Source organism: Ambystoma mexicanum, chromosome 7p, assembly GCF_040938575.1.
Source record: "Ambystoma mexicanum isolate Mex_15411 chromosome 7p, UKY_AmexF1_1, whole genome shotgun sequence".
NCBI classification, from domain to species: Eukaryota; Metazoa; Chordata; class Amphibia; order Caudata; family Ambystomatidae; genus Ambystoma; species Ambystoma mexicanum.
Window position 1 is genome coordinate 498,413,066 of NC_090939.1, and position 15,908 is coordinate 498,428,973.

Consider the following 15,908-nt stretch of genomic DNA (forward strand, 5'->3'; position numbering starts at 1 on the left):
CCACCAGGAGGGCTGTCTTAATGGTGACTAGTCTGATGTCCGCAGACGCCATAGGTCAAATAGTTTCTGAGCCAGAGCACCCACACCATGTGTGGTTTCTTGATAGGCGGATAAAGACTGGACGAAAATAGCTCCTCAGAGTTCCTGTAGGCTCCAATGGCTTCCAGATAGGTGCAGCATGTGTCTACCTGCACCAGAGTGCGCGAGGTGGGACTTGTTCAGGAACCACGCTGTGAGGGATAACTTCTGGGGGGGCTAGGTGGATGACCGTGCCTCCCTGCTGAGAGAGTAGGTGTGCTGGGCCCAGCGGAAGGTACACCGGGGCCTGATCCAACAGGCTGAGTAATTCCGAGAACCATGGCCTTGCTGTCCACCACAGAGCTGATACGGAGGTGCCGGGCCTCTCTGATCTTGCAGATTACCCTGTGCATCAGGGAAGCGGGAAGGAAGCCGTACGCGTTCATGTTGTGCCACTGGATCTGCATTGCGTCGCCCAGAGAGCCCCTCCGCTATCCCTGCCAGGACACGAAATGGGGACACCTCCTGTTGGACCATGAGGCGAAGGGATCCACCCGAGGATGAACCCACTTGTCACCTGAAGGATCTGCTCGTCCAACTGCCTTTCGTAGTTGTCCAAACCTAGCCTGCGGAGCATGTCCGCCTCTAGTTGGACACCCCCAGGAGGTGGATTACTGCCCGGTGCATGTTTTTTTTTTTTACCAGAGCCCATTCCCAAATGTTGACTGCTAAAGTGCAGAGGGGGGTAGACCTGGTGCCACCCTGCTTGTTGATGTAATACATGCTGGTGTAGCTATCTGTTTGAATGAGGATCGCCTTGCCACCGTTCGTCGGGAGCAAGGCTTTGAGAGCAAGTCAGATGGCCATCAACTCAAGCTAGTTGATGTGGGCCGCCTGCTCCTGATGGGACCATACCCCTTGGACACTGTGGCTGCCGAAGGTAGCTCACTAGCCCTCGAGGGATGAGTCTGATGAGGGTGACCTGAGGTGCTGGTTGACGGAAGGGCCCGCAGGTTGTCTGTGCTCCACCAGACTAGGTCCTGGTGGAGATGTGGGATGCTGACCTGCTCCACTTGGGAACCTCTCTCCTGACTCCAGGAGACTGCGAAGTGCAACTGCTGTTGCCTCATTTTGAGCCTCTTATGCAGCACTGCCAGGAGACATGCCGCCATGATGCCCAAGAGGTGTTGGTACCACCATGCAGAGTTCACTGCTATGCTGAGAAAATGCCCCATGGCCCTCTTGATGGCTGCGATCTTGTCCTCGGATAGGAAAATCCTATTGTAGCTCGTATTCCAGATAAGGCCCAGGAAGGTTAGACTCTGCGTGGGCGCCAACTGTGACTTCTTGAGAGTGATGGAAAATTCCAGCTCGTGTGGTGTATCCACGAGGGCAGAAGTAGTGTGCCGGAGACCTTGCCCTGACTAGCCAGTTGTCTATATATGGGTAGATGTGATGATCCTACACCCAGAGTACGGCAGCAACAGCGTTCATTAGTCTTGTAAAGACCCCAGGGGCCGAATTGAGGCCAAAGGGTCGAACCTTGTATTGGAACTGAAAACCCATGATCCTGACCCTCAGAAAGAACCAATGGGGTTGCCAGATCGGGACATGTAGGTAGGCATCCTTCAGATCCAGAGAGCACATGCAGTCTCCCGCACATAATGTCTCTGCTATTAGGACTAGAGTAACCATCTTGAACTTTTGGAGAGGAAGGGAAAGGTTCAAGGTGGAAAGGTCCAACACAACTCTCAGGCAAGGTTGGTTCTTTAGGTGTATGGTGAAAATTTGTAAATAGAAGCCCAGACCCCGTTGGGAGGCTGGGACTTACTTCACTGCCCGACTCTCTACGAGCGAGTGCATTTGACCAACAGAGTTGCTGTACCAATCTGTTGGAGCGGAGCGAAGGTGAAAGGAGCAGGAGGGATAGGGAGCCGGATGCCCGTGGATACTACAGGGAGGATATTTGGGTTTGAGAACCTTGTCCACCAGCAGTGGGGGTGGAGGGCAAGCCTGCCTCCCACCGGAGACACATGGATCCGGATGGGTGTGTCATGATTTCTTGCCCTCCGAGGCTGGGACTGAGGAGGGGACTGGAAAAAGCTGCTGTGAACCACCTGTCTGGTGTACTGGACCGTCCCTCTTGGAAGCCCATGAAGCCTTTGAATGACCAACCCTTGTCTGAGCGCTGGTGCGCTTGGCTACATGTTTTAGGAGCGGATGCGGTGAGTGTCGATAAAGACTTAGCAATCTTCAAGCTATTCTTTTTATTATCGAGTATCTGTTCCATTGTTGAATGGAACAGATTGCCTCCCCCCCCCCTCGAAAGGAAGGTCCAGTATATGTTACTGGACATTAGGGTTGAACTTAGTTGCCCAAAGCCAAGCCGTACTTCTCAAGTCGGTAGCAATACAGATGGCACGACCTGAGGTATCAATGTGAGCCACTGTGGACTCCATTATGTCCTGTGCCACTATTTTGGCTTCAGCCAGCCCAGCCTTTAAGCAAGCCAGGCTCTGCACAGGGAGTTCAAGTAGGAAGTCAGCAATCTCCCGCCAAAGCCTCTGGTTGACCAGATGGAGAGTGGCATTAGAATAGATTTTCTTTCCAAAAGCCTTCAGGATCTTCTCCTCCTTAGCAAGGAGTGCGGAGGCTGATGTAGCCGAGGACAATTGAGGCTTAGAGTACAGTGATGCTGCCGCTATCACTGAGGAGTGTGGCTGGGGGTGCGCCAACAGTAAGAGGTGGTCCCCTTCCGTTCGCCTAAACTTACCGTAGAGATGCCGATTGGTAGCCTGGGTAGAGTGTGGCTTGAGCCATCCTATTTGGCAAGCGCCACCACGTCCTACTGCATTGGGATTCCCGTTAAGCCGTTGGGCGTAGAGTGAGAACTTCTGCCAATACCCCCACCTCCGATTGTTCCAACTGTGGCTGTGGGATCCCCAAATACTCAGCCATGCCTCCTGCCAGAAGTTCGTGAAAGGCTTTGGCTGATGGAGTGTTGGAGTCCTCCTCCTCATCATCATATGTGTCCACCATTGTGTCTTGCTGGCCCGGTGCAGCCGGAGGAGTGCAGAGCACAGGAATCTGTGGCGTACTGATCAGCAGCGGCGGAGGCTGCTGCGGCAGTGTGGACAGGGCTGCCGTGACTGGTACAGGCATGGAAGCCGGACTGGCACCAGCACCCGGGGCTGCGCGGGAGCTGGACCCAAAAGCAGCATGGCCGTGGGGGCCAACGGCTGTACCGGAGGGAGCATGTACCGGACCACATGCACAATGAGAGTACCCATCTGTGGGGACCTCAAGAAAGTAAGCAACTTCTCAAAGAACCTGTCTTCACAGGCCGGAGGAGTGCTTGATGGAAAATGCATAGGTGCGGGCCCTGAGATTGGTGAGACCTAGGCACGCCCTGTCTCGCTGGATGAGGTATCTGCCCTGCGAAGTCAATGGGTATGCTGTGGGCCAGTGACTGGTGTTGACCTGTGCCACCTGGAAACCCGCTCCCCTATCTAGTCCCCAAAGGGAGATGGTGTCGAGCGAGCCACTATTTTGTCTGGCCTAGCTGCCATTTTGTTTTGCGGCATTCCACTTGCCTGCGTCATTGTACTTGCTGCGCTGGGCCTGGCTTCCTCCAGTACACAGAGGGGTGGAGGTTGAGGCCTACCCTGCAACTCATGTCAGGGCCTGGTAGGCAGAGTGCCCTTGGCTGTGGTGCCGGTAGTGTTATTTATCTGTTTCTCCTCTGCTTCGCACTTTCCACTTCTCCCTCCTACCATGAACTTTTCCCCTCCCCCTCTCCCATGCACTTGTGCGTTCTCAACGTCACTGGGCCTAGTAAGATCGCCGTTTTGTTCTCCCCTGTTCCCCTCCCTTGCCTTGTCGCGCTCTGAAACACTTGTGTACGAGCACGATAGAAATAAAATATCAATCAATCCTCAGATATCAGTCTGGGGTTAGGGCGTAGCCCCACAGGTTGAGACCTGGTAATAGAACCTTGAACCCTCAGTAGAATCACTGGTAGCATCCTGCGAACCCCTCGGCCTGGTGGCCGGTAGCTGAAGCAACATCCGTGCTTGCGCTGGTCGTAGGACCTGCTGCGCTTCCTAGAAATTAAGTCGCCTAGGTGCGGAGTAGAAGTGTTTAACTACCTTGGGCCTGGTCTTCTGCTTCACAAATACTTTCAGGTCCTCTGAAGGCGACCTTCCTAAGAGCACATTCCACCTGGCTAGTCTGTTCTTGAGGGCGTGCAGTGTCAGAGCAAAGGCAGCGGAGGCAGAGGGCGCGGGGTTTGAATGTCAGGAAGGGACCCTTGCAGGATGGACACTTGCTGAAACCTGCAGTCGTCAACATTGTTAGGCAGAAACCTGTGCAGTTCCCTTAGGGAACACTGCAAAAGATTTAGGACTACAGGTGTTAGCAGTAAACCCACTTGGAAGCAGTCTGTACCACCCAGATTTACCTGGTAGCTGTGGCTGAGCAGTCAGACTTCATTCAAGAAGAGTTAGGCAGTATGCAAAGTAGACACAATAGGCACTCAGACACACCAATACAAGCTAACACTAACCAGAGCTTTGGTATCAAAGTATATAATTATTTATTTAAAAACACACAGTTTGAAACACTCCAGCACTCTTATTGTAAAATATTCTAAACACAGTTACTATTGTAATATATACACCCCTTTTTTCCTTATCAGATAAGTCACAGTAAAACACCACTTATTTTCATACAGAGGTGAGCGCTTAACTAGATGGCACTCCAATAAGTTTGTGAGAAAGGGAGGGAAAAAGACAGAATATGGAAAAGGTACACCACTCTAAGGATCAAGAACACTTTTAGCAAGGCAGAAGAGCAAAAGTCACTGGTGAGCCAAAGTCCAAAGGCTGGGCCCACTCTTAGAGAGAGCAGAGCACAAATGCGCCCAAGATCACACAGTTATACTAGGTGTAGAAAGTCTTGCAGAGGGTTCAAAAAGAGTTTAGAGAGTTTTTAGGAAAGTTTAGCCAGGGTGTCCCAGGCTAATCCAGGTTTCGAAAGCCGGGGGCTAAATCTACCCCGTACAGTCGGTAGCAAGGGAAGCCAGGCGGGACACGGTACCTTAAGTGGTAAGGATCCTCCAGCGGTGGCAGTTGTTCCTGGCAGTGGGTGCAAGTCGCGTCGTCGTCCAGGGGAAGAGGAGATCTCGACTTGGAGGAAAGATGAAGGTCGTTGCACTACCAGGGAAGAAACCAGCCGCGGAGTTTTCTGGTTAAAGGTGGTACCTTTGTTCGCGGTCGTGGTAAAACGCGGTATCCCGGTTGCCGGGGTGCTTGGCACAGGCAAGGCGGCCACGAGGTACGTTGGGAAGGCGAAAAGATGGTGAAACTGGTTATCCCCACCAGTCAAAGGAAGAAGACTCTCCGGCGGGAGATCTCCTCTGTCGTTGGGAAAAGTGGTGAGACGGTCCAGCAGGGCTCCACCGGTGGTGGCGTCGTGGCAGGTCGGCTCAGCTTCTCCCTCGTCGGATTCTTAGGTCCTGTGGCGACTTCTGAAGTTTCAGTCCCCAAAGCCCTGATTTTATGCAGAAAAGCCCCATTCACTCAGCCTAGCTGTCACTCAAACATGCTAATTGGTGAGCCTTTCGGCTCACCACTTGGGCCAATCAGGACGGAGTGTGACTTGAGTTACCTAGGCAACTCGGTCCAGGGTGCCTTAGTTCCCCTCCACCCCTCCTAAATACCCCAGACAGAGTGGCACCACTTTGGAGGCCTTCTGTGGAGAAGCCCGCCAAAAAGTGGAACAAAGGGCTCGACTTGGGTTGGAGTCACAGAAGAGAACACAAACGCCATTTTAGAATCAAGTTTTGGCAATAAATACCAACCGGAGAATTAATATTAATTAAATAAACCAGCGGTATGTTCGAGGCTACCGTAAATAATTAAATAAAGATAGTAGCCTAAAACAATGGGAAATCACATAGGAAAATATTTGCGGTTGAATATAAAAAGTAGTATCCACTGCCACCAGCCAAAACTCGATCAGGGGGGACGGAGACGTGCCCCCTCGACTAACAGACCCTGGGGCAATTGAATTGCCCCAGCCAGTACGTCCACAAAATGATGGTTTGTACTGATTCTGTTCAGAATTTAAGACTAGTAAAGTCAATGGTGACTTTACATGCCCTGGGAGACAGTAGTCAGTCTCAGGGTATGGAGTCTATACTGGAGGGTCACTATGACACCCCTGTGTCACTGCACTGAGGGTGCTGTGTAACACACTTCACAAAAACACATGAAGCCCTATGGAGTAAAAGACCCCATTGCCCATTAAACACATCTAGATTCAAAGAAACACACTCAAATCATGCCCAAGAGTGAGGGTAAAAGAGTCTCACTCTTGGCAGGAGAAAAAAATAAACCCCAAAAATCCAGCAAAGCTGCTGGGGGGCTCACTAGGTTAGGAAATTCAGCCTAAACAGAGAATTCTCCCTAACAAACAAGTGCCGGCAAGGTGTGTGGCGCCAGAGGACAAAAAGGTACCTGGAAATTGAAAGAGAAAAAAAATAAGAAAAAAGTAGTTCTCTGCGGAAGAGCACATGGCATTACTAGGCCAGAGACATAACCCAGGAGCGCTGGTGAGAGCGGTCCGTCCCCGTACAAAAGGTCTGGGGTGTGACGCCGGTGAGCGGTGTCAGGGAAGTGCATGCTCTCAAGGAATCACCCCCGCGCGCATATAAATTTAAAGAGGAAGAGGATTTTTCTGGTGAAAAAGGTTCCATCTCCCGTCCTTAGCGAGGGACGCCCATACAGTATGGAGGAAAGGGGACGATACGTAGGAGTATGTGTTAAGAAGGAACCTTTTGAAGAAGAAATTATGAGGCTAAGCAGCTTTTTACCTAACAGGATTGTTGTGAGCCAGTTAAAGACACAAACTGCTAGACCAAGAAACATTGCCATACCATTGAAGAATCTAGGTGAAGGGAACCACCTTTTGTACCAAGGTTCTGTTACCTTTGTTAACTTTTACGTTGGAGTTCCATTTTTATTTATGAACACTTTTTGTAAACATCAGGTTAACGAAATTTCCCTTCTCACTTTATTATTTCGTTTGTAGTATGAGGGTCAGGATAGAATGTTTGAACACAAGGACGATTTTGATTTCCTGACAAAGACAGATCCTTGGCTTTTGGTAGGGAATTCTTCTTGGAGCAGGGTCAGAGAGGCATGTTCCCAATCCATTTACGTTAATAAAAAAAGCTTTTAACCAAAAAGATGTCAACTTTGTGTCAGTCTTTCATTTCTGACCACTCACAGTAGGCACAACGGGCCGAAAAGGACCAAAGGCAAAGCCACATCGTACCTCTATTACATTAGTTTGAGGTGAAATAAATGCAGTAGAACGTTATACTATTAACTTTAAAAGACATTGGTCTTAAAAAAAGATCTGTGAAAAGAAAATTACAATACAATTTATCCTTTTATAAGGCTATGAATGTTATCACAGAGCCATTTGTTAATTATAAATAACATTTCATGACATTATAAAACATACCTTAAAAAGTTAAGTCGCTCCTGGACTTCTTGAACGTGACTGTACCTACTGCCCGGTCTCACAGTTTGTGGATCATAGTCTCCATGTTCTATCAGTCAAAAAACATTTACACAAAAAATATAGGCGTCAGGCAATTGAGTGATTGCATCATATTTGAGGACCTCAAAGTTATAGTCCGTTAAAACAAAGCATTTCCAAAATTAGGTGTTAACATATTGACATAAAAATCATTTCATTTTAGTATTGCTGAAAACAATCTATGGAATTTACAACAAATATCACAATCCTTGAAAGAAAACTATCATTGCTACACAACAGTATATTAAAGCAAAGCATAGGGCAACACAACACATTGCATTGCATTCAAATATGGTGAAAGCCAAAATAAACATGCACTTTTACTTTATAGTTCGAACAAAAAACTGAAATAGCTGAATATGTGCTTTCTTTAGTCATTATGGAAGCAGAAAGAGTGGTGCTAATTGACTTAAAAAACCAACACGTTTACTGCTAAAACAGCTACTTATCAGGTCACCAATTTAACATCACAGGTGGTCACGGTAATATTACATCTAATTATTAAAGCTACTCACTGTAGGGACTAGAGTATTCCTAGTCACTAGTCCCCTTTGCTTCATCCTTGTGGGGCAACCCCCAACATGGGGACGGTACCAGAACCATTTGGCATCGAGAAAATTACCTTCCTCTTTAAATTTAGTTAGGCATGCAGAGGTGCAGCCTCGGGCATTGGAAAGCCTTGCCGAGGCCCCGCCCTGTGGCACCTCACCTCAGTCCCCTTTGAACAGGTCAGACGCTTAGCCGTTCCCTTTCCTCCATCCTTGTGGGTAATTCCACCGTACAAGAACATACAGTGGAGCTGTGACAGCCTGTCTCATAGCTAGGATGAAGGGAAAAGCTTCTTAAGAACCACCTGACCAAATTCTGCATCACGCCTGGAGCTGATGTCCAGCTAATAGTGTTTACAGAAGGCAGACAGAGTGGCTGCCTTGCTGATGACATCCCAAGAAACGGGTCTCTGAAACACGACAGGCGTGGCCTTAGCTCTGACCGCCTGGGGATGCATCCCCTCAGGAACAGGTTTGCCTATAGCCATGTAGGCCTACGAAATGCCCTGGACCATCCAAACGGGAAGCCTTGGATGCCTGAGAGCTGGGGAAGGAGCCCCCAAAAGTCACAAACAGTGCCTCAGACTTCCTGAAGGATTTCGTCCGAGAGAGAGAAAACTTGAGAACCCTCTTGAGGTCCAAGGAATGCAGAGCCCTCTTTGCTTCCGACTGTGGGTTCAGGAAGAACACCGGCAAGCAGATCTCTTGATTTAGATGGAACAGAGAGACCACCTTGGACAAGAAGTTAGGGCGACCTTGATGTGGTAAAGGGCTCGCACAAAGTCAACGCCTGCAGCTCACTAACCCTGGACGCACAGGTGAGAGCCACCAATAAAGCGGTCTTCAGTGTCACCCAGCAGATGTACACAGAGGCCATCAGCCCGAAAGGCTTTCATTGAGAAGCTGCAAGAACCACGTTGAGGTCCCAGACTGGGTGTGGCCTATAAACCAGGAAAAAGCATAGAAAACTCCTTAAGGTGCGGCTTTACCACCAGGTTGGCTGCCGAAAACACATTCTCAGGGGAATTCTTGTAAACCCTAATGGCCGCGAAATACGTGTGGCAAGTATCCACCTGAAATCCCCAACGAGCCAGGTGGGCTGAAAAAGCCAGAATATCACCCAGAGGACAGGTGGCAGAACCTAGACCATTGACTTTTATACTGGACCTAGCCGAAGGGCCTCCTGCCCTGCTGAATGATGTCCCAGTTGTCATCTGAAAATGAGTATGCAGAAGCCTCAGCTGATCAGGAGCCAAGCGCAGTTTGGCTGGGTCGGGATGCTCTGCCCTGCTGAGTAAGGAAGTCCCTCCGTGCTAATGATCGGAAGGTGGACGGGATCCTGGGAGCATAACTGCAGCAGATCCGAAAACCAGGGTATCAAAGGCCAGTGGGGAGTAACGAGGATGAGGCTGCAGCCCACGGAAGCCCGGAACTTGCAGAGGGTCCGCTGGAGCAAAGGGGTGGGCAGGAACGCGTAACGCCTGCGGCTGGGCCAGCAGATCTGGAAGGCGTCTCCCATTGACCTCTGACCTGCCCATGAGGCAACTGGGGACACTTGGCATTTAGAGGTCGAGGCGAAATAGTCGAGGTACCACCAACGCTGGAACAGGGGCAACAAGGAGTAGTCATGCAACTCCCACTCTTAGGTGTTGAACCCCAAGCGTCTCAGCAGATCTGCTTCTGCATTGCTGTCCCCTGGCAGGTGGACTGCTGAAATCCAAATCCTATCTGAGAGGGTCCATTCCCAGATGGAAACCACCTCCATGCAGAGGAAGGGGGCAGGGAGCGGAGTGGGTGCCACCCTGCTTGTTCAGGTCAAACAATGTAGTAGAATTGTCAGTCCTGACCAGAACTGATTAGGGGCAAAAACGCCTGGAGGACAAGCCCCACTGCCCTGAGCTTGAGAAGATTGATATGTAGGAGGGCTTCTATGCACGACCATGCACCATGAATCATATAGCCCTCCACTCCGAAAGAGGAGTCAGTTGTCACAACCACGGTAGGCTCCGGTCGGTTACAGCAGCTACCACTGAAAATTGACATTCATCAGCCACCAGAGAAGATCAGGCAAAAGGAGCAGTGTTATTGGGATCCTGTCCGACAGACCCAGTCTCCTGATCCCAGTTGGCCACCAGGTGGAGCTGGAAGTGCCTCATCTTAAGACGAGCATGCTGCACAGTCAGCATGCAGGAAGTCATCAGAACCAGAATGTGCTGGAACCACCAGAACACATCCAATCCCCTGCACACAGACTCAGCAATGCGCTCAGGAGTAATCTTGGAGGAGTGATCTTGAATCGTTCCAGCGGGAAAGACATTTAGAAATGACAGGTACAGGGCTACCCTTAGGCCAGACTGGTTGTTCTTGGGTGGCGTATAAATCCTGGAATAACCGAAGCCCATGTCTACAAGAAGAACCGATTCTATCGCCTGCATCTCCAAGAGCAAAAGGACCTCCTGTAGTACCAGATAAGACGAAGAGGAGGAGAGGATGGAAGAAGAGGAAGGCTGAAGCCTGTGGAGAATACAGATAGGATCCACGGGTTGCTGAAAAAGATGCTTGCAGGTGTTCTGGAACATAGCCAAAAGGCCCCTCACAGAGACAAGCGGTGTTCCCCATCGTTGCTGCTTTTTGGCATCAGGGGGGGGGGGGTCGAAAAACCAGTGCGATGTCCTTTGCGACTTACTTCTGTTGTCGCTGGGGGACCTGTCAGGCCTCTGCATACCGCTGTGTCTGAAACCCTTCAAGCCGGAGAAGGTTCAGGGTTTGAACTCGGTCCTACCATGGTATTGAGAGAAGGATTTCTGACCTGGCTCTGTCAGGATGGCCAAGGATTTGGCGGTTTGCGTGGAGGTTTTCTTCTTCGTCAATTTGTCATAGGTGGACAAATGAAAAAGGTCCACGCGCTCGAAGGGCAGATCTAGGATCCGCTCCTGCATGTCGAATGAAAACTTGGTGGCGTGCATCCAGGCTGTCCTACTCATCTAGACCCCAAGACACAGCCCTCTGCTGGCTGTGTCGATGTGGGAGACCGAAGACTTCATGAGGTCCTGTGCAAAAGCCTGGGTATCTGCCAGATCGGTCTTGAAAGAGGCTCGTTTGTCCAAAGGGATGTCACGCAGAAATTCCCTAATCTCCCGCCACAGCTTTTGGTTAGCCACGGCCAAGAGGGCATCCGTGTTTGCCTGCCGTAAATGCAGTCCGGAGAAACAGCGCTTTCCCAAGGACTAGAAGACTGACCTCCTTGGAGGGGCAACTAGAGGTGGCTCCCGTTGAAAAAGACGACGAAGACGATGGTTTAGACTAGGAGGAGGCCACGGCTACCACAGAGGAATGGGGCTACAGGTAGCAGGCAAAGAGGATTGGCTCCCCGCCCGTTAGCCTAAACCTGCTGTCCAACTTCTTGTTCATCTAGGCGTTGACCCTGGGCTTCTCCCAGACCTTCCGCACCACCTGCAGCAAATCCTTCTGGAGTGGAATGCAAGACCAGGTTGTGGTTTGTTTCTCCAAGACCGCTGCGAACCCGCCCCACCCCTAGAACTCCACCAGGTCCTGGAGGCGGTCACGAAAGGCCTTAACGGATGCTGAGGGCTCATCGTCCAGGGCATCATCATCCTAGTCTTCGTACTGCCCCCTTTCCACAGGCCGAAGGGGAAACTGCCGGTGGTGTCCCTTCCGTTCCAGAGCTGCAGACAAGTCCAATGGCTGTTGAGGGGGAGGCATTGATGGTACAGGAGGAGGGGGTCAGCACAACCAGTAGGGCATGAACCGGAGGAGGGACCAGCACCAAGAGAGCCAGAGGAACAGGAGGAGTCCCCAGAGGAGGAAGCCGATGTGGCGCTGCCTGGGAGAGGACATCGCTAACAATGTCCTTCAGGAGCCCCTTCATTTGAAGGGAACACAGAAGGAAGAGGAAGCGTTCAAAGAAGCGGTCCTCACTAGCCACCAGGTCCCTAGGAGCTCTACCTTCCGAGGCACTGGGCCTCTGCTCCTGGTCAAAGGGCAGAGGCGCCGGCTGCGTGTAGCTGTAGGGTTGTGATGGGTTAATGTACCCCTGGGGGGGATCTGAATCCTGCACCGTAGGATCGGTTGCTGCTTCCAGAAGGAAGGGGGCTGAAATCATCCTGCAAAGCCCACTTGATGGGCAAAAGCACTGGCGGACCCTGGGCAGTATCCAAGATGGCTGCCTGCCTAGCAGGCTCTGCCACGTGCCGCTCTGCCATTTTGAAGCCTTGCGCCACGCCTTGGGTGGGAGGGGGTGAAGGGCCTGAGCCAAGAGAGGCCTCAAACACGAGGATACAACTTGGGTCTTGCACCAGAAGCAGAGGCGTCAACCTCAGAGAGCCCTCTGGTAGGTGTTGAGCCCTCAGCTGGATGGCCGGTAGTCGAAACACCCTGGATGACTGCCTCGGAGCGAGCACCGGTAGGCTGGGAGCTTTTGGCACCTGTTCCGGTTGCCGTGCTGTATCTAGCCAAGGAACAACTCTTGGAGGTGGCACTCGACAATCCCTTACTCCATGGGGTAGAAGAAGAGGAGCCTGACCGTCCATCCAAGGACAACCTGGAGGGGTCCCTGACCTCTCAGCTTGCGAGTCAGAAGCCTGGAAGGCCTCAGGCCTGTCCCTGGACTGCCCAGAAGAGCAGCCGGGCCACACAGATTGAGAGCCTGTAGCCTTCCAGACCTCTGGCCTACCAGAACCTGAATGTGAGGAACCCCAATCCGTGGGAACCCCAGGGAAGGCGTCTGTGCGCTGTGGAGCTGTGCTGAACAGAGCTCCTACCTTGTTTTGATGGGAGGTCCCAGAGTCAAAGACCTTAAGGTTTAGAGGGGGAGAAGTGTGGAATATCTCCCTCCACCGCGACAACCAATTCTTCAATGCCATGTGATCGAGAGCGCTGCAGGCCGCACGAGTCCCAGCGGTGGTCGGGCACCAAACACTCAATGACATTGACTTTGAGGGTGGGTTTCTCATCCCTTTCACCAAATCAACCAGAATTGGGGGTTCCTCCTTCTCCTTCAAGCACCCACATATAGAGCGCAAACCAGTTTAGCATTTTCCACAGATGATCAGCTCACTTTCTGGAAGGTACTCAAGACCTGGCACTTCCCTTCTGCATCAACACTGACAGCCCAGCTCCGGAGTGAACTTTCAACCCCAGACAGGAAGGTAGGGGCATCAACGAGTCACACGAGGAGACAACAAAGTACCGAGCATGCACAGAAAGGACTCCAGTCAATCTGCAGAATATGATCTGCAACCCCTCATTGCAACTACAATCAGCCATGACTCATGGGTACCTATCACACTCCATCTTGGTGAAAGATAGCCATATCCCTCCCACGGCATGGCCACACACCCGCATACTTCTGCAAACATCCACTACTCAAACGCACATCCCTCATCACCTTGGACACTCTAACGCAATTAAGTCCCAAAAAAGAAATTCGGTCTAGTTGGGCACATAATCAGTCACCTTGACTTACATACTCGCCCAATAGTCAATCAAAGCACCCATCCACAAGCAAATTCTCCTTTTGCCGCTAGTAGGGACTTTACCTACATTAGTACTGGATAAAATTCATACACGCATTCAAAAAGCTTCTTAACAATTCTCACACCTCAGACTTTGGTCCTCCAAAGGCGTTCCACCTGCAGAGCTTTGAGTCTATACCAATAGCACTAGGCGCTATACAAATGCCATATAACAGAACAAAAAATGTCAGCACAAAGTGTGATTCACAGATTGAAGCAATATGAAAAACATTAATGGAAATGGCTGTTAACTGCTTGATTATTTACAAAGAGAATTCAAGACTTACCAAGTCAACCTTCACAACAGAACTGGCAGACAAGAAAACGCAAGTCAACTGTCTTTGAGAGGGCAATATACAGACTGGCTATACTATACTATAACATCAACACGTTGACCGTCCGTGTTAAGGCTCAATATTTGGCAAAGTCTTCAGTATACACGTACATTGGTTCACATATTTTGGGGTACGTTAATAGTCTGAGTAATTCAGATTTTCAATGTCAGTCATTGACGGTTCAGAGAATCAGGCACTACTGGTAGAGGATAAGTGCCCAACCCACCCCTGGGATAAAGCAGTATGCTAATTACACCAAAGTATTTCAGGTTGTCATCTCTATTATATGGTCTACCACCTTATTGACTAACTTGGTTTAAGTCGGGCCTGGTTGTCCTGCAATTCACTTAACCTTTACCCCAATAAGACAGTTTCTCTTGGGTTTCCTCATCTATCAGTTTCTCCTCCTTAGGACAGGAACTGTTTGATGCCCACAATGGGCACCATACCTGCCCTCTGGTAAAATCTTCAATTCTAACCTTGACAGTATCTTAATTTCACATCTCACAATTCTGTTTAAGACATGCTCTCATAGCTACTCTTCCTTCACAACATAACATGCTTTTGACCCCTCATGTGGGCTCTGGTGCCTTTATGAACATTCTTGAAACACCCACAAGTTACATTTCTGATATCTGAAGGGTTGGTCACATGTCCATCTTTACACCAATTCGCGCCTTTCAATTCTGTGCTCATTTTTTAACATCTGCTGCATTTACCTCATGGTGCTTGTTCTTAGGTAGCCTGGGCATTTGGTTGAGAAGCTGTTTGTGTCTAATGGTCAAAGAAGAATGAATTTTAATTGACTTACTTTTAGGATTAGGTCTTTTTAGCCTCATCCACCTATGCACCCTTATCATTTGGGGTGCACTGGGTAGCCCCGTTGCTTACTAGTGAAGGGAGAACTCTGCCATTTGCTTTACCTTCCCTTTTGAACAGCGGCACAAGTCAGTACGTTGAGTGCGGTAGGAATGCATTGTGTCACAATTTAGTTTTCTAAAGTGATTTCGTAACTTTTTAAACATGTCCAGAACAGACCGGTGGCAGTGAACCCAGTTTACTTTTAGAACTAAGGTGCACGGCTGTGTACATGCTTTTTTGAGTACCGTATACTCAAAATGGTTGAACGTCATGGTTTAAATGCTGTACCTATTAGTCATCTTTTCAATTACCTTTCTCTCTACCCTAATCTTAGAAATCCAATCTACTTAGAAGGGCAAGCATCCCCATGGAATTCTCACAGGAAAGCCAAGAGTGTCTCCTTGGCACCTAGTAATAAGAGGAGCGCTGTTGACCCCCACCATCCACATTTCATCCAGTGTGATGCCTTGTTGCTGGATGAATGGGAGTTAGTTTCCTATCGATTATTCGACAGCCCCATCTGTTTAAATGCAACAGGTACTTCCTATTAAATGGTTTAATTCAGCATAAGAGGAGCATGCATGGCAACATTTTTAGAGTCGACTGTAGTATCCAACTATCAAAAGCTGATAAAACACCATAGGACTGTTGCTCCTACCACTGCAAGCAAAGTCAAAGATCTCTCAGTGAAAGCCCTGTGTTCACGACTGTTGATACCAGAACAAGGTGCCTCTCTCTCTTGGACTGGTTGGATCATCCAGTCTGAGGTCCTGCTGGTTTCACTTGCTGCTGTACTTTTGTCTGCATCCACCTGGACCTTGACTGCCTCGCTGCATAGACACCTAGTTTTGAGACAGAAACAATCTTTCATGCTCTGCAAAGGCCTCCTCATCCTGCAGAGGTTGTTGTTCATCATGGAGAAGGGGCATGTCTGGAACATAAGTCTAACTGATGTGCTGCCTAATATCTGCCATGGGTCTATATTGCTGCTCGTGAGTTCTCGC

At 49.9% G+C, this 15,908-nt stretch overlaps 1 protein-coding gene across 3 annotated transcripts in view; it reads right to left on the reverse strand.

The window, feature by feature from the left end:
- Nucleotides 1-15,908, reverse strand: part of USP9X (ubiquitin specific peptidase 9 X-linked) — a 2,614,063-nt gene that overhangs the window by 1,621,121 nt on the left and 977,034 nt on the right. For all 3 annotated transcript variants that reach the window (XM_069636534.1, XM_069636533.1, XM_069636535.1), the window contains exon 15: nucleotides 7,549-7,636. In XM_069636534.1, the coding sequence (XP_069492635.1) occupies nucleotides 7,549-7,636 (88 nt within the window). The remainder of the gene's footprint in view (nucleotides 1-7,548; nucleotides 7,637-15,908) is intronic.